We start from the raw sequence: 21,954 nt of genomic DNA on the forward strand, positions 1-21,954 counted from the left end.
AGTATTGATTTTCCATGTGGGGAAAACTGATTATACTGAGTCATTTTATCATTCCAATGAAGCGCTGACATTAATGTTGCTGTTGAGGATGAATATCTTTACATTATCCTCCTCTCACCAATACTTGTCCAATCTATTTTATCGTATGAGATATCCCAGAGTCATTTAACCTTGATCTTAAAATGATTTTTAGCGAGCTGCACGGCCCAGATGACGCAGAGATTAGAACAAAATGTGTTCCCAACATTCAAAGATCCCAGGGGATTGATTCTAGGACTTTGGTGATCCCTAACATATTGTCTAGGGTCACCAGCAGGCCAAGGTTTTTACCTATACTCCACATAATAGAAGCATGGATAGCCTACAGATTTTTTTTATCTTATACATTAAAACATAAATGTTAAGGTATAAGTGAAAACCCACGTAATCAAAGTAATCGCCATAATCAGGAGCCAGTACAGCTGTTGAGCATAAAGATCCTCTGAAAACACTCTGGACTTTCAATCAGGAGGCCGCCGTCATTGTCCCGTGTGAAAGTCAACAGTGACCTTTGTCATATAACTTCATTAACGATGGGGATACACCTTTAAATAATGCTGGCCTACAAGTCCCATGTGTCTTGCAAATATCCATGCCACTTTTAATCCGGGCTTTTTTTTTTATAGGGAGTATAATGTACTGTTAAAATGCTGCTACACAGTGCACATTAGCAAGCTACTGGGTTCTGCATTTTCCATGGTAACTGTGAGCAGTCAGGCTGTTGTCCCCTTGGTCTCCATCCGTCTCCCTTCCCTCGCTCTCTCTCTGCCCTCCAGCCTGCATACGTGATATGAGAGCAGCAGCTTTGCGGGCCGGTATGGTAATAAATGTGTTGCAGATGCGTCTGTGAGCCATGAAGGATCGGGGCATCTTTCCAACCTGCTGTCTTTCTGCCTCACTTCTCTTTTTCTTTCACCTTTCCTCTCCTCCTCCTCCGCTCTCCTCTCCTCCCTTCCTGCCTCCCCCGTCATCCCCTCTCCGTTTGTCCCCTCTCCCCGTGCAACTGCCCTGTTTTGGACTCCGTCTCCCCTCATATCCGTCTCCCCTCATAGCTCCCTCTCTCCCCCCATCATATCCTCTCTCTCCTCCTCTCCTCTCTTTCCATCCTCTTGTCTCCTTTTCTATTCCATAATTTCTTCTCCCCCCGGTCTGCCTTCAACCCCTCTCGTCTCCTTCCCTCCCCTCGCTGGCTCTACCAGGATAATTAAGCATGTCGGGGTTGTGCTGACTGTGCACAATTGACACTCATAGTGAAGGAGAGCGAGAGAGAGAGACAGTGACAGTGACAGAAAGTGGGAGAGAGGTAGAGAGAGACCTTCAGGCTGTGTCTCCTCTCTGCAGTCCAGACAGTGCATCACTACTGTTCGTCTGTGTGTGTGTGTGTGTGTGTGTGTGTGTGTGTGTGTGTGTGTGTGTGTGTGTGTGTGTGTGTGTGTGTGTGTCTTCTGGGCAGGAAGTGAGTGTTCTTGTGTATGCCTCCAGGAGATGCAGTCACACTATATGGCAGCAAAGTTCCGCTGTGTTTTAACCCTCTCTAGCTACTTTTAATGCACCGGAGGGAAGAACTCTCATCTTTCTGGTCACTAAGTAGACAATTAGGTTTAAAATAAGGGCAATCATGGCAGTTAGAGCAAGTAAAACACGTAAAAGCACTGGCTCTGTTGGCTATCACATATTATACAACCTACAAAACAAGTATGACGTCAAAGAATCAGTGTGCTCCAACTGGTATGTGGAGTTTGTATGCAAGAAAAGCCTGGCTCTATACTACACTGGCAAATATTTGAGTTGAGACATACTTAAACTTACTGGACAACTGGCCCAAAATGCATTGCAGCACTGGCAGTGGCAGAGAGTTAAAATAACGAGCTGGTTTGAATAAAATTATATCTAATGATAGAGAGCAACATTAAAGGAAAAGTTCGGAATTTTGGACATAGGACCTCATTTCCAACTTACCCGAGGTGATATAGGTCGGTGGAGACCGTTTTCAGCACAATTGGTCCAGTCCTTATAGTTGCACAAGTCACTGTTGCTAAACTGGTGTTGAGCTAGCGCACGTCAACGGTAACATCCAGCCTGTCACTAAAAACAGCTTTAACTGCTCCGCAGAACACCCGAGACAAATGTATTATAACGTCGGACTATCGATGTACATGTCAGTGTTGGTAGAATAATTTTAGAAATTAAACCAACCTTGCATTTTCAATGATAAAACATTTTGAGGGACTAGTTTCTCAGCAGCAGCGGAATTTTACTTTGCGTGTTAGTAGTAGTGCGTAAAAACGAAACCTAAGCGCCCTACAGTCGTGACAGCTAGTACTCGTAGCAGCGTTATAAAAATGGTGCTTCAGTGTGCGTTCAGAAATTGCAACAATAAAAGTTACAGATGGGCACCACAGAGTTTCCAGCAGCTGAATAAACTTGCGTGATTGTCAGCGAAACCGAAACCGTCTTCCTCTGTAGCCTCACTAGCCCGGAGATAATATCAATCCGCCGCTGACGTAGCCTTAGCAACAACAGGGAACAAAGTATAAGCTATTCCAATGCCATGCAAGGTTGGTTTAATTTTTTTAATTATTCTACCAACACTGACATGTACATCGATAGTCCGACGTTATAATACATTTGTCTCGGGTGTTCTGCGGAGCAGTTAAAGCTGTTTTTAGAGACAGGCTGGATGTTACCGTTGACGTGCGCTAGCTCAACACCAGTTTAGCAACAGTGACTTGTGCAACTATAAGGACTGGACCAATTGTGCTGAAAACGGTCTCCACCGACCTATATCACCTCGGGTAAGTTGGAAATGAGGTCCTATGTCCAAAATTCCGAACTTTTCCTTTAAGGTACAGGTAAGAGGAAAAGTGTGGGAGCTCTCATATAAGACAGTCTGTAGAAAACATATTCAACAGTAAAAAAAATGTTTTCCTCATGAATTTACCATGAAGTAATACTGTAAAGTAGAACTATATTGAGTGGAAGAGGCAATGTTAAATTACATTTGTGATAAACAATGTTCAGCTGGGACCGGTGACGTTGTGATCGATACAGTCATGTGATCGATACAGTCATGTGATTGATAGTAATGTGATGTATGAGAACACATATCGCTTGAGCACAGAACAATCGAACAATGGCTGAGAATGTTTGGCCTTATATACACACATATATATATATATATATATATATATATATGTCATTGTTGAGTTAGCTTTTACTCTTTTACCGATGCTAATTTCCAATAGCCTTGCACGCTCCCTTCAATGCAGCAGAATAAAACACCGCCAACGCCTTTGAGGAGAGACTGTGTAATTGATGCCCGGTTATCCCCAGTTTTACGATTATTAGCATCACAACTACAAAAAAAGGTTCTTGGAGAGAGCTCAGGCTGACAGTGTGGTGCACCCAGAAGGAGGCAATGACTGCAGGCTTCAATTAAACTTCCACGCTGATGTTGCTCCAAGACCACTTTATAATTGATAATGTTAGTTCGCTGCTGGCGTGTAATTCAGATAGTAAAATTAGCTTCTACTTAAACTTAGTTTGGTTTCTGCAGTTGCCATGGTCACGTGACAAAAGTCAAGGTTTCAAACACTATGGAAGAATGAATAACACTGTAACAGTAACACAAAATGTGTTCATTTGAATCTTGTGTTGGTAGAAAGATGAATGTAAGAATGAGCAACAGGGTCAAATACTTATGGATATATATGATTTAATGATATATAATGATGATATAATTTTGACAAGAATAACTGAAATTGTAGATGGTTTAAAGTCACCTTTTAGTTTGTTTTTTGCTTTTTAAGAGAGAGTTTTTGAACCCCATTTTGTTTTGTGCTTTTATTCTCACTTATGATGGACCTTTATCAGTCAGTCATCTAAAGGAATCACTTTTTAATGTATATTCATTCATCGCTTACTCATCATTCTCATCTACATCCAATGTCATCGGCTGAGAATACGTTGAACATCCTTGACAGCGTGAGTTAAACCCACAGTTCTGCTGAGTTTATGGCACTCACTTTGCACTTTATGAAGCCTTGAGCTAATACATAATAAGGCTTACATGGATCTACAACCATTTAGATTCCAGTTGGATGATATCTTTATCATGATGAAATCACCTGACAGCAATAACGGCGCAGCCTGACCTAGCCCTCTTCCCATTTTCCCCATGCACTTCCAACCATAACATACTTATCAGTGCGTTACTCAGATGAGAAAGAGAATTTGAAAATGTTGGCTGTGTGTGTTTTGCAGCTTAAGGTGCTGCGAGAGCATCAGGTTAATATTCACTGGTTAGCGTCGACAGTGAGAAACCTCATAAATATGTCCTCAGGTTGCCAGCTCACTGTCAGCTTTAACGCTCTGCCCACGCATACGCCCACGCACACACCACACACACACATGCAAGCTACACAGACACATATGAAACACTAACACACACACACAGAGAAATGCCCATGCGCACACATGCTCGCACACACGCCCACGCGCTACCTAGCCAACCTAGCAAAGGATCTCAGCAGGCGGGCAGCCCCGACAGGCTGAGCCAAAATAACGTCTTAAACTCAGTAACCTCAGCCATCATATCAACAACTGAATCAGAGCAGATAGTCTGGCCCGGTTGGCTGTAAAATCAGCACGCCGGGAGAGAAGATGTGTCCTTGCCGGGGCAGAGGAGACGGCGGTTTGTGCAGAAAATGTTCAGAAATGGTTGTAAATAATTTGTTATTGTTCGTCGTCGTCCACTTTGCACCCGTCCGGCACTTTGAAATGGTAAATGGACCTGCATTTTATATGCCGCCTTTCCAGTCATCTCACCACTCAAAGCGCCGTAGACTACATGTCAGCAGTCACCCGTTAACACACTCATTCAAACACAGCTGGGAGAGGCTGCCATGCAAGGTGCCGCCTGCCCATCAGGATCTAAACTAATGTTCGTGGCACAGCCTTCCGCAGCAATTTGGGGTTCAGTATCTTTCCTGAGGACAATTTGGCATGAAGACTAGAGGAGCTGGGATCGAACCGCCAATTTTCTTTGACCCGCTGGATGTCTAAGTCAAAGTCAGGCCGTGATATTAAAGGGGACATATTCAGAAAAAACTCCCCTTTTTCAGTGATTGTGCACAAACATTTTGGTATCTGGAGTAACAACCCAACTAACAAACTGTGAAATAAGACCCAGACAGTTTTTTATGAGCTTCTTAGGTCAGAAAACATGTGATTCAACAAGCGATTCAGGCTTGACTCCCCTTCTTATGTCACATGGATGCTCATTAGAATATACCACCCGGCCAATCAGACCAGACTTGTCTTGTTCAGGAGGCGGGGTCAAAGGGAGCATCGTAGACAGACAGTAGGAGAATAATTGGTTTTATGCAACATTAATGCTTGAAACATGTTCTAGTAGAAACCTAGAATACAAGTGTGAACCTGAAAATGAATGTGATATGTCCAGTTCAAGGATGGGAAGAAACAAGAGAGTGTTTAGCAGAGAGGCAGGGTCTAATGAGAGATGCTACTCCTCATTGAAGAGACAAGCTTTATGGATGTGAAAATCTTAAATCTTATCCAGACAGGCATGCAACTGAAAAAAAAAACATTTCCATCCAGGTCCATCGTTCAGAAACTTTGCTGTGTCCTTAGTAATTCATCACATGTGGGAGACTACATCTTCAGAAGGCAACCAGACTTGATAGAACCAACAGGCTGACCTCTCAACGCATATTGTAGCTTAATGAATGTTGGATTTAACGAATGCTCGATAACTTCCTCATTATATTAAGTAACGGAACGGGTTTGCAATTTAAATCATCAGTTTTTTTTAGCTACGATTTCATAACAATTCTTCTCTTAGAACATCACAGCGTAATGAAAATTGTGCCAGAGGGGATAAACATTAAAAGTCTTTCAGCTGTGAAGAAATCTGAAGAAGCACCTGTGTGCGTACAGGTCCACATCACTGGTGGGCGCTGAGGCGCATCGAAGGAGGAGAGCGAAGACGCTGCTACAGCTCCGACACAGCAATGTCTTTCGGCTGTCACTCAGACGGAAATCTAAAATGTTGTTGCTGCTTACAGGATGGAGAAGATGCTACCAGTGTCAACTTTAAGAGTCACCATCTTTCCTTCCCTCAGATCATTAATAAAATTCCTGGGATGGGTAACATGGAGCGAACAGTCCCTGACAGACGTCGATATAATAAAGAGCTGTAGAGGGGGTATTGCGACTGTCATTCCTGTCTGCAGGGTTACAAATGCTGTAGGTGAGGATATGTAGTGACGTTGGAGTCAATACTCAAAAGTCAACATTCAAGTCATTCCGTGTCATTTCATCAAATGCCTCCCACCTGACCATCTCAGAATGTCCTGAAAAAATCCAAGTACAAAGACACACTTGTTAATAGGACAAATCCAAAATATTAGGTCTCTACTGTCAACAGTTTTCTCATGAAACATCATTGAATGAAGGGTAGTTTAGACGGTTTTTGGCATCATACTCTGAAAAGCCATTTTTCAACAGCAATATCTGGAAAACTATCTCACCTGTGGCCTTCAAAATTTCTACAGTGTATATCTGTTACTAATAGCCTCCAGACATGGAATATCAGGGGTGTAGCTCAATGATAACCTAGTATGGTAGGTACTTAAAATGTGGCTTGTTGAAATAAAGTAGTACATTTGAAGAGTAGCTGAGCTCCCATTTTTGCAGATAAAAGACTTCTATCACTTCTGCCTCTATCTCTGGTGTTAGCTTAAACATTCTACAAAATATGGTATCTCTAAGATGATTAGTTTCACAGATATTAAGGCTCAAATATGGAAGTAAACACATCTTTGCCCAATTTCAGAGTCATATTCCAAAAAACTGACAACAAGTATCGGGTCCAAACTTACTTTTTTTGAAAGATCATATTCTTGTTAAAATCATATAAAAAAATCAGGAGGGTGTTTTGCCTCAATTTGTCACAGTGAGTTTTTTAAATCCTGATATTGGTGGGGTTTTTGTGGCCGGTTTTGGTACTGTATGTCCTAACAGCCTACTAGTAAACATCACAGGAGGGCAATTCAATTGTGTTTTTTACCATTTACCAAAGACTTACATGTGACTAAATCTTACTGATATATTTAGCCTTACGAAAACATTAAAATGTAGCACAGTTGTTGTTACAGAGGCAATAAGTCCTTGGATATGAGTTAAACATGCTGAAAGCAGCTTTTAATGTCTTAAACCATGAACAAACATAGCATAATATTGAAGACTGTACATTTTGTCATACTTTAAGTATATAAATTACACAACCAAATCAAATAATAATCTTTATTTGAGCATAAATATTTTACATTACAGTAGAAAAGTCTCCAAAGTTTGATATTGAATAACAGCTTGTCTCTATTCTCACTCCAAAAAAAGTAAGTTTGGACCTGATACTTGTTGTCAGTTTTTTGGAATATGACTCTGAAGTTGGGCAAAGATGTGTTTACTTCCATATTTGAGCCTTAATATCTGTGAAACTAATCATCTAAGAGAGACCATATTTTGTAGAATGTTTCAGCTAACACCAGAGATAGAGGCAGAAGTGATAGAAGTCTTTTATCTGCAAAAATGGGAGCTCAGCCACTCTTCAAATGTACTACTTTATTTCAACAAGCCACATTTTAAGTACCTACCATACTATGTTATCATTGGGCTACACCCCTGATATTTCATGTCTGGAGGCTATTAGTAACAGATATACACTGTAGAAATTTTGAAGGCCACATGTGAGATAGTTTTCCAGATAGTGCTGTTTAAAAATGGCTTTTCAGAGTATGATGCCAAAAACCGTCTAAACTACCCTTCATTCAATGATGTTTCATGAGAAAACTGTTGACAGTAGAGACCTAATATTTTGGATTTGTCCTATTAACAAGTGTGTCTTTGTACTTGAATTTATTCATTCTGAGATGGTCAGGTGGGAAGATTTTCAGAAATTTGATGAAATGACACGGAATGACCCATGTAAATACTGGATACCATTTTCAATATCAATGTTTTGATCGATCCAAATTCCTTTCAGAAAACAAGCATTTCAAAAGGAATTTGCTTGACGTCTTGATGACAAAAAATGTTTGTTTATGGTTCATACCGCTGTAGTTAACCAGTCGACTCGCTGGTCAAAACCACGTGAGGCGCCAATTTTTCTCGCTTTTGGTGTGAATGCATCTTTACTCATTTGTTTACATTCTGGAACTGTGTCCTGGTGTCACGACACAAACAGCAGCAAAATAAAAATAGAGTGTGAAGGTGGCGGCTGAATGAAGCAGCTATCTGAGGAATCAGAGGTATTTAGGGGAGTGGAGATTGCAGCATAAATGTGAAGTCTGCCAAACAATGACAGCAGCTGCAATACAACCATTGAATACACTGAACTGCAACACACACACACACACACACACACACACACATAGGTGCTCACCGATATAAACACGTACATGGACACACATTGTCACCTTTGCAGACGTGGATACAAATAGAGGTGGTCACAGACAGCCACACACACACTCACACACACACACATGATGATGAGCCTATTTAGGTCAGTGTAAACGTAGACTGGGTGGATGTCTGACTGACTAGTAAATAAGCTGGATGGGAAGTAAATAAAGGAGACAAAATCAGACAGAAGGCAACCATGCACAGCGAGACAAGGTAAACACACACACACACACACACTTTTCCTTCATAAACCTAAACATTACACGATAATACATACTAATACTTACATATTAAGACATGAACGCATCTGTGTGTGTGTGCACACACACACACACACACACGCAGTGAAGAAGAAATTAGGCCAGATGATGACTCACTGTGTCTGTCTAAGTGTGTTTCTGACACCAACGCATGCACACACACACACACACACACACACACAGTTTATCGCAAATCTTGTAATTATAATGAAGAAATATGAATGCACATATGCGTACGTTCACAGACGTGCATGCAATTATCACGTCTGAAATCCTGTAATTATATTGGCCGAACATATAAATACACACATGCAGGGACCTTCACGCATGAACGCACACACACATCCACGTACGGAGACGTACGCACACATACCGCAATTATCTTGTCATGCATCGTGTAATTATATCAAGCTATTATAGATACATTATCTGCACACATCCGGCGCACACACACACACACACACACACACACACGCACGCACGCGCACACACACACACACACTCAAGCTCTGACAATGGAATGGAATTCTCTTTCCTGACTTGATGCTATGAATTGAAATATTTAGTCGACCATCACTGCAAGTGTCTGTTGTAATTTTAACTATTTGCCTTCTGCTATGAAGATCAATTTAGAGGTTAGACTAGTCATAATGAGTCAGATATATGAGCAGAAGCACATGCTGTACATATACAGTTTGATTGAACATGTAATTCTCCAGAACATTAGGTGATGGGTGGCCAAACTGCCGTGGTTTTTAAACCAAAAATAAACCAGAATATAATATTTCTAATATAAGTGCACTGCATGTACATTGAACTTAGTTTGAACACTAGCTGTCACTGACATTATGATCAACTGCATAACCTTGAAAACATCTACCTTACTTGATTAAATAAACATGGTGGAAGCAATAGAGATGGAAGATAGCGGGTGACAAACGTTGGGAAAGTGAGTTTCACAGAGGTCAAGGGGAAGTGTGCTTAATTTGTAAGGAATTCATGTTGGTGATGAAAGAGTATAATGCTATAGAAGACATGAAAATGAAACTAAGCATCGCATTTTGCACCGGCATGTGCCATTTATCTTTACACACCGAGGTTAGAGAATATTTTGCTTCAAAACTATTCATACGATCATGGATGCCAATTTACCACAGTTGCAGCACAGTTCCGATGAAAGGTTAGAATAGATTGGTGCAGGCAGAGGGTTACCAACTACCAGGAACCCATTGACCCAGAGCAGCATCTGGCAGTCTGTTGGAGCTCAATTGTTAACTATTTTATTGAGTTTCCTTTGAGCCAAATGTTCCAATGAATTTGAGTGCCCTCTGGTAAACAGTTACACAGTATATATGTCTTTTATTTATTTAGGGCTTTTATTGTGAAAGCTAGGAACAGAAGGAGTGGATTTGGTCCGCGTTGCCTCTGTCAAGGTTGAAAGGTGTTGGCCACTTTGCACCAAAACACAAAGCCCCAACAACTATTTCAATGATACCATTGAAATGCAAGCAAGAAAAAAAACAACAACAAAAAACACACATCCTGTCTGACAAGATGCGACCCAACATCATTGGGAAAGTGGAGGCTGATGGAGCCAATCTTTATAGAACACAGTGCAGGGCTCGGTTATAAATTACCAGTACAATTCTCTTCATGTTCTTTCAGTAATGTGATAATGTAGTAATTCAGTGACACGCATGCATCATTTGACACTTGTAACACACAGCAGACCCATCATGAATACAGACAGAAGCAGTAGTCAAGGCACGGTAGGCAGAATGGGACAATCCAGGGAGTTAATGTGATAAAAAAAAAAAACGCTGCTTTTCTGGATCGTTTATGCGTATTTTCCACGCCGCTGGCTTGCACGTTAAACAACGTGTGCAGTTGTTCTGATGCATGTCATACAACACCGGCGTGTTGTTGCCTTTTGACTGTGATTTAGCAGCATGGAAGGAAAGTGCAGGAGACACCTGCCTATGTTTTGCTTGTTTACTGCAAAGAAAGTAATGAATCATTCATGCTAGCATGGTGGTGACGGTAGTGATATCGGTGAATCTACCCGTGGTGAGGGCAGAGGGTGCAGATGTGGCGGGCTCTGGCGCCCATGAACTTTTGAAACACATTTTTGTTCTGCTGTGTTGTCTTTTTCGCATGTGTGGCCTTCTACAGATACACTCATCAGCATCGGGGAAGGAGTGTGGTGATTGGATAAAGTGCAGCAACCATTGGGAAGATCGGCGACCACCGAGCCATGACCAAACGTCACAGAAGGCGGTGCGACCGGAATAAGATCTGGGCTGGCTCAATTTCTGGTACTAAGATATGGGCCCTGTTATCTGCCCAGAGAACTCACCAGTGTTGCTGCTGTTTAAAACAGAGATCTTCAACAGGGGTCCAGCCCCCCCGTGACCCTGAAATCAGGATAAGCGGTAGACAATGGATGGATGGATGGATCTTCAACAGGGGGTCCGGGACCCCTAGGGGGTCCGCAGTGTTACTGCAGGTGGTCCAAGAAATGATTTGATCACAAACTTTTTTCTTCCAAAAATTGAAATATGTCCAAAAATACACATTAACAGTAATACAACCTATATTAAGCAAATATAAATCTTCCTGTTTGTTTAATATTATGTTGTGAAATTGTTGTTTTATTGTATTATTTTAATGGCTTAGCATTGTATATATACTTCATTACAAAGTACTGTTATACCTGGCACTATAAGCTGCACTACACAATATTATTGGCCCTGTTTAATTAGGAACACAATTGTATACAATATGTATTAGGGGGTCCCTCCACCAGCCTTGGGGGTCTTGGCCTGAAAACATTGAAGACCTCTGCACTAAAGGACTTCATTGCTGTTTTGGTTTTGCCTTTCTTTGTAGCATAAAGGCACTACAACTGCATTTTGTGGTGAAACCCTGTTGTTCAAGGGGGATTTGGTGATTCGGCAACCTTATTCATCACTTGCATGTAGCGTGAGACGTGTTCACAAAGGGAAGGCTCTCGTTTGGTTATTCTTTGCCAAAAAAGGAAAAAAAGAAAATAAAACACAAAACTCCAGATTTTCCTCTTAACTGGGACTCTGCTGTGCTACTCTGAACCTCGTACTCTGTTGTTTTTACAGCAATCTGTGTCCCATATGAGGTGCTCTACTTGTTCAATGGATAGTGTTCCCACAAAGTTCCTCAAACGTAGCTTTGATACAGATTCCACCATTGTATCTATAATAAAACAGCTCTCTGACCAGCACTATGCTGCTATTCTCTACTATGACACATGCATGGGCTTAGAGAAGAAGGAGCCCCTATTTGTATTTTCATTAAAGGCTTTGTGTATTATGTGCATATATGTTCTTTTCAACTTATTTAGTTTACAAGGCGGATCATGTAATTTTAATTGATAGCCCTGAGGATGTGTGCATGTAAGCTTTGGCCGCCTGTCGTCTCTTGATCGTCTTTTAACAGCACGTTTTTTTTGATGATACATAACTCATCCTCTTTCTCAGCATTCATCACCTGTGGGGTCCCACAGGGCTCAGCTTCCTGCTCACACTCTCAAACAGGCTTTCTTTGCAGAGCTACGCACAATGCTCACTTCTAATTCCCCTTTAAAACCAGCTTGCTGAACTATAAGTAGCTTTAGGGCATTAGGAACCATCTTTGAAGCATTTACATTGAATATCATCACAAGTCATATACTGTTAGATGTATTTAACTGGATTCTGCATGACTTTGGTAGAATGTCTTCCTGCTTAAAGCATTCTTAAAGGGTTTTTTTTAAGGTGCCAAATGAAAATAGAAATGATGAGGATTTTTAATTATTTAAAAAATTCTGACATGTCCAAAATGTTTTTTCAATCTGTGTGAAAGATATCTGATGATTGGTTGCGTGTCTCAACAAGTCGTGTAAACCAATAGTGTAAAGATGTTGGAATCACGTTGTATCTCTGTGTCTCCAATGATCAAGAGTCAGTTAATCAGTGTAGAACTGTACGTCTTACACCTGACTCTACCAAACACCACTACTTAAGTGAGAAGCTAAACAATCACCTTAATTCAGGCGGTAACTCTCCTTCTTTCTAATAGCCAGGAGCCAATGAGATTAATCCTGAAATACCCGCACATAAAGCAATCTAATTAACGAGCTAACATATATTTCAACCAAATATGCAATTGTGCAATGACCTGTCAACCATTTGGAGTGAGTGCATCATCTAGTGGCTGAATGTTATCATTGTTATCAAGAGCTCCGTTAATGGAAAGGTTTATTTTTTAACAAATGTCTAATGTGTCTTAGAGATTAAGTCATTATTCCTGTTGAAAAAGTAATTGTATTAGCATAGATCCAGATAAAGTGCCTTGCAACAACTCCAAAGCTGCCACCCCAACATGTTGCATCTTCTCTATTTAATGTGTAACAAATATAATTTCTAATCAGGTGATTGCTGAATGTTGGCAGCCAGGAATATTTGGCAAAAGCAAGGTGCCACCCAAAACCTCAAGCCACCAAAACCAAGCTCACATGATCCAGATGAATCGGTCCAATGAACACTCCGGGGCGAAGCCGATACAAACCATGAAATGTACAAACAGTGAGGCGTTGCTGTGATTCGTATCGTTCATGTCATTACCAAACCTTTAGTGCCAGTGGCTCAGCCACAATGTTTCTGAATAGATGGTGGTGAAATCTGGACATAGTGACACATTAGGCTTTGTGAAGAAAGATTTCACCAGTGCACAGACGAGCGCGGAGGCAGACAGACAGATAGCCGGTGCGTGTGAGGCCTCCGCCTCAGGTAGCATGCAGGCAGAGGGGCAGGAGGTCCTCATCTAACAACCCCGAGCTGTCACTCACTTTATGGATGGGCGAGGCCTCCACATTAGTACAGCTCAATATGGATCGACTGTGTTGGGAGACCACAGTGCGAGACGGAGCAGAGGAGAGAGGAGGATGGGATGACAGCCAGAGTGAGATAAATGGAGATGGACAGAAAAGGTGACCACCTTGGGAGAGGCAGAAGTGAGAAAATGTGTCAAATGCAGAAAGGGAAAAGGCAGGAAGGTGAGAAAGATGGAGGCGGACTGGGATTGAGTCTGACTCCGCAGTATTGTCTCTCTGCACATCGACTGCCTCAAGGGGGGTGTTAGAAAACGGAGGTTAGGTAGAGATGACTTCTTCCTCTTTACTGAAGAAAACAAACGGCTGCAAATGGTTATTTTTTTTCACTGGGCTTTCATGAAGCATCAAGTTTTATTTATGACTGGATGAGATGGAAAGGTTCTCTGAGTGACTTATTGCAAGCCGGCAGTTTTCCTATAAGATTGAATCTATGTGGTTTCCACCAGGGCTTTTGATGTATTGTTAAGTTATATGTTCTATCAAGCATGATGGCAGAGGTGGCTGGCTGAGGTGTCGCTGATCTGAGTACATCTCAAATGAAAATAATTGCGTATACTTTCTTCATTGTCAAAATGAAAACCCTGAGTCTGGACGATATTATTTTACCACTTTGCGTTGGAGGGGATGGAGAGTTGCAAGAAAGTTCTTCTCAAATCTTGCCCAAGTGCCACTCAACGCTGTGCGGACATGTCCGGACTGGCGAAACTCTCACTATTTGTAGATATTTACCTGAAAGACAACTCAGCCACAGTTTGGGCCAGAAAGGGACTTTTGTACAGGGTTTCTACATGTCTACACTGCAGGTGCGTGAGGCTGGGGAATGTGCTGCAATGTAGATAGGAACGTGATTCATGGCGATTGGAGTTGTCACATAACTCCCGTAGAGGACAGAAGGCCGGGGACAATGCATGACGCATCGTTATCGACTAGCTTCTGGAGAACGCTGATATCTTGAGTACACAAGAGGCTTTATTAGATAAAAAGACTTGGATAAACTTAATTCGGTTAATAATGATTTCCATGAGGCAGATCTAAGCATCGGAATAGAGCGTGGCACAGTATGAAAAGAAATGTGATCCACTGATCAGAGTGATCATCACCCAGCAATTCAAAATGAACATAATAAGAGTGTTTCTTTTTTGTAATTTAAGTTTCCACTCCTTATGCAATATAGCGAAACAAGGATGGGTATCTAAACAGGCTTGCGTTTCTATTTTCTCTTATTAAAGTCCCAGTCGGCAACATTTTTTTTGATCATATTCACCGAAGTCGACACTACGCTCCGATAGAACAACATAAATCATCCGGTTTTAGAAAAAAAAGTGCGCATCTACGCACCTCTATGTGCACGTAGAGCCTGTTGTTTGTTTTGCAAAATATCAACAAAGGCCGGGTCATCCTGTCCAATCAGCACGCAGGGCTTTGTTCGTTCACACACAGAGCCCCTCCCCCCTCGGGTCGTTCCACTATCACAGGGGGGAGGTGGAGGGAAGTAGCAACAAGCTTCCAATTCCTCGTTAAAAAACGAAACGAGGAGGTCCAAAACCACCAAGGAAAAGAAAACACCGGTGGAAAATAAGGAACACACGAAAGATTGCAACGGTGCCTGTGATAAAACCAGAGTCAACATCGGACCCTTGTTTCAAAGGTGGCGTGATCTAAGGGATTTCAAAGGGCATGAAGTCGAGGGGAAGGAGCTCAGTGGTTGTGGGGGAGGAGCCTGAGAGTTGTAAACATTCAAAATCTGACAGAGTGCCCTCGATCAGCCGGACTTGCCGACTGGGACTTTAAATGAAGTGCATATATGTATATTTGTTGTGGATGATATCTCAGATAATATTTCCATATTTGATCAACACTTAATCCAATTTTGTCAGGATAGCAATTTGATTTCTTTCCAGCAAAAAGCTATTGGTAGAAACACACATTGTATGATAAAATTGTGAATCGCCAACATAATCACAGGCCAGGATGGCATGAATGTGTGCCTGAACTCAACACTGAGGCCAAAGAAGCTTTTCAAAACGGGGTTTTAACAGGAAAAGCTAGACATGGCCCGGAGTGCAAACACAAGAAAATGTTACATTTAAATATGCAGTGCTCTTTATTAAAAGAAACGAGAAAGCCACGAGGGCAAAAGAACCTCAGCAGAATAATGCCTGTGAGCTCTGGAAAGAAGTTAAAACTGGCAGTAAGAGTAAAATGCCCCTGCCATCCAGTATTGAAGGGGCTACTGTGTCTGAAAATATTGCTAAGCGGAGACATTTTAGGGATATTTTTAACCGTGTTAAAGGAATATGTCACTCATTTGCATCAAGCTTTGTATCGTTAGAAACCTGGTAGTATTTTTGAATGGTCGTGCATCATTTCCTCATTTTGAACCAGTGGGGGACTGGCGAGGGGGGACAGATCAGTGGGAGTGGCCTGCAGAGCTGTGCATTGTGGGAGTTGATGTTTTCCATCCACACGCGCAAAAAGTCACAATCTGCCTTTTCTCGATGAAGCAGGCACCAAATTTGAAATTTACTTCGCATTTCAAATTCATATATGACCCACTTTAAATACAGATTCATGTTTCCAGTGGTGAAGTATTCTTTTAAGACTGGTGCACTTAATGATGGTGATTATGGTCTGGTTATTAGACTTGATGAGGTGTGCTATGCTATTGAGAAATTGGCAGTGAACAAAGCATGCGGCCTTGACAAAATGACAGCAGAACATCTGAAGCACGCCTGCCAGAGAATTCTAGCGTTCCTTGCTTAGTTTTTTGTGAATTATTAATGCGTGGCACACTACGCGACTCTGTGTTGACTGTTTTATCAGTGCTAGTAGTCAAAGAAAAAACGTGTAAAATATCAAGCATGGGGAAATTACAGACCAATTGCCCTTGATTGGGTTCCAAAGTGTTACAGCGGATTCTCTTGGATACGCTTCAAGAAAATATAATAACCACCGACAATCTATTTGGTTTTAAAAAATAAAAAGGGCACAAATTCATGTAAATATGCACTGAAGGAAGTTGTTAGTGAGTGTAGAAGACACAACACTGAAATATGTATGTTTCCTGGATGCGTCCAAAGCTTTTGTCCAAACTAATGATGGTGAGTTGTCTGTCTACAAGAGCAAGGGGTCTGAAATATGCACAAATCTGTTATATTATATACACTAATTATATCATATATCTACTAACACGCAGGAGTGAGAGTGAGTTACCATGGTTACGTGCACACTTTCAGTCTCTGTCACTGAGACACTTTCTGTCTAATCAACACTATAGGTGGCTGTTCAATTAAAAGTTGAGGTGTCGGTTTTAAAATACAATTCCTTCATATTTGATCTGTCGTTTTAAAACATGACCAGGCGCCAAGGTTAAGGAGCTAGATTTGTATTCTATTGTGTTTATTCTATTATGTTTTGAATAAACTGTTTTGAATATTTCTGGAGTGTATGTCAGAAATTATACACATATATAAACACAAATGAGCAAATATACAAAAAGGCATTATTAATGAAAGGGGTCAAGTGGGTCAGGCCCCCGGTCCCTTAGCTTTCTGAAAAAGTGCCCCCCTGAACAATACACTTTGAATGTGTTCAACTCTAATTCTAGCCAGATGTGACACATTGCACCTTTAAGGGCAAGCTGTGTGATGGGGGTAAAACAGTTGTTTTCCATTGTTGGAAACATTCTCGTCCTCCCAAACGTCACCTGAGAACACAAGACATACAATAACAAGCTCACCATGGAAATCAGTGTGGATTAAAATTCATTGAACACGGGTGCAAACAGACCTGGCTGGACTGGGAGGAAGGTGTGTGTGTGTGTGTGTGTGTGTGTGTGTGTATGTGTGTGTACCTGACATGAACCCCGTGCGGTAAACAAACCCTACGTTTACAGCTATCGACCACGGGGCGTCTGCCTACATCTGAATGTCGGCACATTTGTTTACTACCACTCCATGACCTCATTCCCCTCTTCAACCCCACGGAGGCTGACCAGAACTCATCCAGACACACACGTACTCACACACACAGCTGATGAATTATGTAACGCGTGTGTGCTTTGAGAACAGAGAAGAGGCTCTGCTCTGGAGTGATTTCTCCACGTCTGCAGTAGTTGACCACAGTAATAAGAACAGCAGGATGCATACACATATCCAGGGATAAGCAAGTGTGTGTGTAATGAAGTGCATTAATCAAACTCTTAACCACACAGCACACACACACATACTGCTTGCCAGCCCCACAAGGCCCTATGTTCAGTTTAATTGCCTTATAGGAAGGAGAGCAAGCAGTTCTAAGTGAATCTGTCAGTGACTCAGTCAGTCCCGTCAGCGCGGTTCCCTATAAGCTCACAGAGTGAGATGTCTGTCTCGGAGATGCCATCTTCCTCAGAAATAAAGGTTCTGTCAACCGCTCCGTAGCCCGTAGTGGTTTAGTCGCGCGCTTTCAACTGCAAGTCAAATTGCTTTGACAAATCCAGCGGTGAGAGGAGGAGGAGGCATCCCTACGTGTGCTCTGGTTAACATTGCCATTGGATACGTCGCAGCAGGACTCCGAACTATCAGCAATCAAAGAGAAGATGGCAGAATGTGAAATCCACTGTAGCAGGCTGCAAAATCCGGACCGGGAGGTGATTTGAGAGAACGCTGCCGAGAAATGTCATCATTTACCTTCATGGGTGTATTATCTGTATAAGTCTGTCTGAAGAGGCTGTTTGTTTCCGAGGACGGGAAACACACAGAGGGCGGTTTAATTCGTAAAGCATCGCGTCAAGTTTACTGAGATCGGCTTCCCGTTTGTTGCCTATAGCTCCATCGTGTCTCTTATCAGCAGCGATGCATTTAAGTGACAGGACGTGGTCGTGATCATATCACACCTGTGATATAAACACAACATCTTTCATAAAACATCAAGTATGGCAATATGAACGTTATAGACACATTCCAATTTAAATATATACTTATTGGTAAATAATAATGTTTACAATAAAAATAGGCCCTCCTGGGCTTCCTGCACATACCGAGGTGGTTGCTATGGAATGAACATTAGCAGCTAGATATCCTTTTCAAATATAGAGTTTTTCATCACAGACTTTCATTATGTTGATTATGTTTAATTTATTGCCTATTTGCAAGCTGCCTTTATAATATATAATATAATATAATATAATATATATAATATATTGCTACTGGATGCTTGAATTTCCTTCGGGATCAATAAAGTATCTATCTATCTATCTATCTATCTATCTATCTATCTATCTATCTATCTATCTGTCTATCTATCTATCTATCTATCTATCTATCTATCTATCTATCTATCTATCTATCTATCTATCTATCTAAAGCACACACCGTTCATGCGGTACACATTCAATCAGGATATACATACTTCTTCATAACCATCTCGCCTTGAACTTAGACTTTCTTACCCACTAGCGACTTTAGTTATCAAACTTGTTTTCAAACCGACGCTGATCCAAGTGACATCACTCGTGGACATTTATCCAACTTCACCAAGCTCCCTCTGGAGCCACAAAGGGTCTGTATACAACTTTTGTAGCATCAGTACTTAGTAGTATTAAAAAAAAGCATGCTTGCATATCGAGGGACACATACGTAGATTAGTCGGCAATAATAACATTTAGAGTTGAATTAAAAGTTTAGATGCAATTATAGAAAAGAACACAGTGTAAAAACTTTCTTCGCGTATTTTCAACTACCTGAAGGTCAATGAACACATCATGAACAAATGCTTCCATCGGGAGAAACCAAGTCAAAGCATAAAGGAATTATATGAAAGAGTTATTTTGCTGTGTTCTGGAAAAAATAGAGGTGGATAGTTGTCGGACCTTAGTCAGAGATGATTGGCCGGTCTGCATTCCAGGATGGGACTGAGCCAAGGGTCATGTTGTATGTAGTTGATGACCCCTGTGGTGCCTTGATCAGTTTCATTACTGAGACATACCTTAGAGGATGATGATGTAATGTATTATAAATGTATTATAGCTGATAAAGTCCTTCATGGGCTGAACACACAAACCTGACTATTGTTAATGTGTTTATAAAAAGGCTTTATAGTTGAATCAGGACACATTTCTTTGACATTTTCACACACACACACACACACGCACACACACACTCATGAGTGTTTACCTTTAAAGGCATTTGTGGCCGGTAAGTCAGTTTCCTGCATACTGCTCCTTCCCGCGCTCCGCCAGCTGCTGCCGATGCTGCGATGGATGCCAACAGACGAACCTTAACCGGTCCGAGCCACGGCCGCTGGGGGGAGGGAGGGTGGCCGAGAGGAAGGGGCGGCGCCTGCCAGTCTCACTGCCATCTTTCTTCATCAACAGTCCATGTGTGGGGATAAAAGGCCGCTGTCCGTCAAACTCTGCAACAGGCGACCGTCGCACGGCAACTCTAGGCCTCCGAGTACACAGCTGACAGGTTAACTAGTCCGTGTGATGATTTCTGACGGTGTTGCTACCCCAGAGGACACAGGATGGCAATGTGGGGATGGATAAGAGGAGCACAGAGGGAGGGAATGGAGGGGTCTTTGGAGTGAAGGTTAAGGAAGTTGCAGTGTGGGTGTGGGTGATGTCTATCCTCCCAGCAGCAGCCCTACAGCCATGGCCAGTATCATGAATTTTTAGCAATCTCTCACTTTCTCGACCTGTCTGGCTGCAGCTGTGAGCTTCTCAGCCTTTTTTTCTGACTGTGAGCTAATAACCTCTATGCCTCAGTCTCCTCCGCAGTCAGGTCTGTCTCCTAATCAACATGCCGTCTCTTTCCAATCTTCCGAGTTCTTTTGCTGGCTTGTTCTTGTGTTTTTTGTTTTGTTTTTTGTTTCGCCTCCCGTCCTCTCTTTCTCCTCTTATGTCTTTTGTCCCGTTGGTGCAGTCCCGAGCTCAGCACGAGGCACCGTCACACTGGCACCGCAGCTAGAGAAAAGAGGAAGAGAGAGAGAGAGAAAAAAAAAACTCAGACAGAGGGAGAAACTCAATGAATAAAATCATGAGATACCCCCCCCACCAAAAAAAACAACAACAGGCGAGAGAGATACACCCGAGCGAAGCATGGGCACGGCTGGCTGCCGGCCTGCAAACGGCCGGTTGAGAAAAGTGCACAAAAACAACAGTCATCCACGTCCACCCACGCACACACACCCACACACCAAGCAGAGGACTCGCCGCAGTGTGTGTGTGTGTGTGTGTGTCTCAGTTTGGATAGCAGGTGGGTGGCTGGCTGGCATGGCCCCCTTTAGTTCCTCTCACCCACTAGGTTCATACATGAAAGAGAAAGTTTCCCCCCCCCCCTGAAAGCCAAGTGCTGCCTGTGACCCTATTTCACGGAGCAGGGGGAAGATAGAGCCACATGTCAGTGTGCCACTTTGAAGTCTGCCTGATAAACAGGGCTGGAGGAGGCTACGGCTAAGGAAACAACAAAACTTTATCTGCAGTTTTAAAGTGCCAAGTGCCGCTTTTTTGGGGTTTTTTTTGTTTTTGACTGGGATAGGAATAGAATTCAAAAGAGAGGAGGAGGGCGGGGGATCGAAGGGAAAGAGGTTTTGGTAAAACAACTCTTTTTTTGTCGTCATAGAAAACGTACAAGATGAAATGAGGGTGTAGGAGACATTGATCACATAGATGTATGACATGTGATGGGGGGGAGAACGGTTGTTCAGAAAACAAGAGAGGATAAACAAGGGAAACATCTTGAAGGAACAAGGAAAAAAACATCAAAGAAAGAAAAAGATTGGCGGAGAAAGGTAAAAGGGGGGGGGGGGGGGGGGGCAGAAAAGTTCAAGTCAACTAAAGTTCAAGAAGAGAAGGGAGGCAGGAAGGGAGGAATTTGTTGGTGGAAAAAGCAGACAGACGGTAAACAAACACACGCCCTGTCTGAGGTTTGGAAAGGACTCGACAGATCTCAGTTCGCTAGTCTTATCTCAGCTGTTCTTATCCAGTCTTATCGCGGGAAGAATACGCACAACAGCTTGTGCCCTGACAAATGGAAAGGTAAGGGCGAGAGCTGGGCCGTAGAGGGATATTCACCTCGTTACGTAGCCATGATTCATCATTTTTGTCTGCTTGCGACGTCAAAATTGGCGTCCGGACTCTTTCAAAGTCTGTAGTGTATAAAACGAACGTGAAGTGAAGGAAAGGAGAAGAGGCTGCCACACCAGACTAATTGATTACAGCGTTAGAGCCCAATTACCACAGACTAATCCTGTGTTTGATATCGAGAGGAGCAGCCTGGGAATCCG

General features: G+C 42.2%; 1 protein-coding gene across 1 annotated transcript in view; it reads right to left on the reverse strand.

Annotated features, from left to right (window-relative positions):
- The window catches only part of LOC311024244 (low-density lipoprotein receptor class A domain-containing protein 4-like), a 117,716-nt gene extending 97,215 nt beyond the window's left edge, over nt 1-20,501 (reverse strand). Inside the window, exon 1 of the mRNA XM_084026564.1 lies at nt 19,845-20,501. Coding sequence (XP_083882690.1) covers nt 19,845-19,884 — 40 coding nt within the window. The 5' untranslated portion in view covers nt 19,885-20,501. The remainder of the gene's footprint in view (nt 1-19,844) is intronic.
- Between the last annotated feature and the right edge of the window lie 1,453 nt (nt 20,502-21,954).

The sequence above is a fragment of the Eutrigla gurnardus genome (assembly GCF_963514095.1).
Source record: "Eutrigla gurnardus genome assembly, chromosome: 14".
In the NCBI taxonomy this organism is placed as follows: domain Eukaryota; kingdom Metazoa; phylum Chordata; class Actinopteri; order Perciformes; family Triglidae; genus Eutrigla; species Eutrigla gurnardus.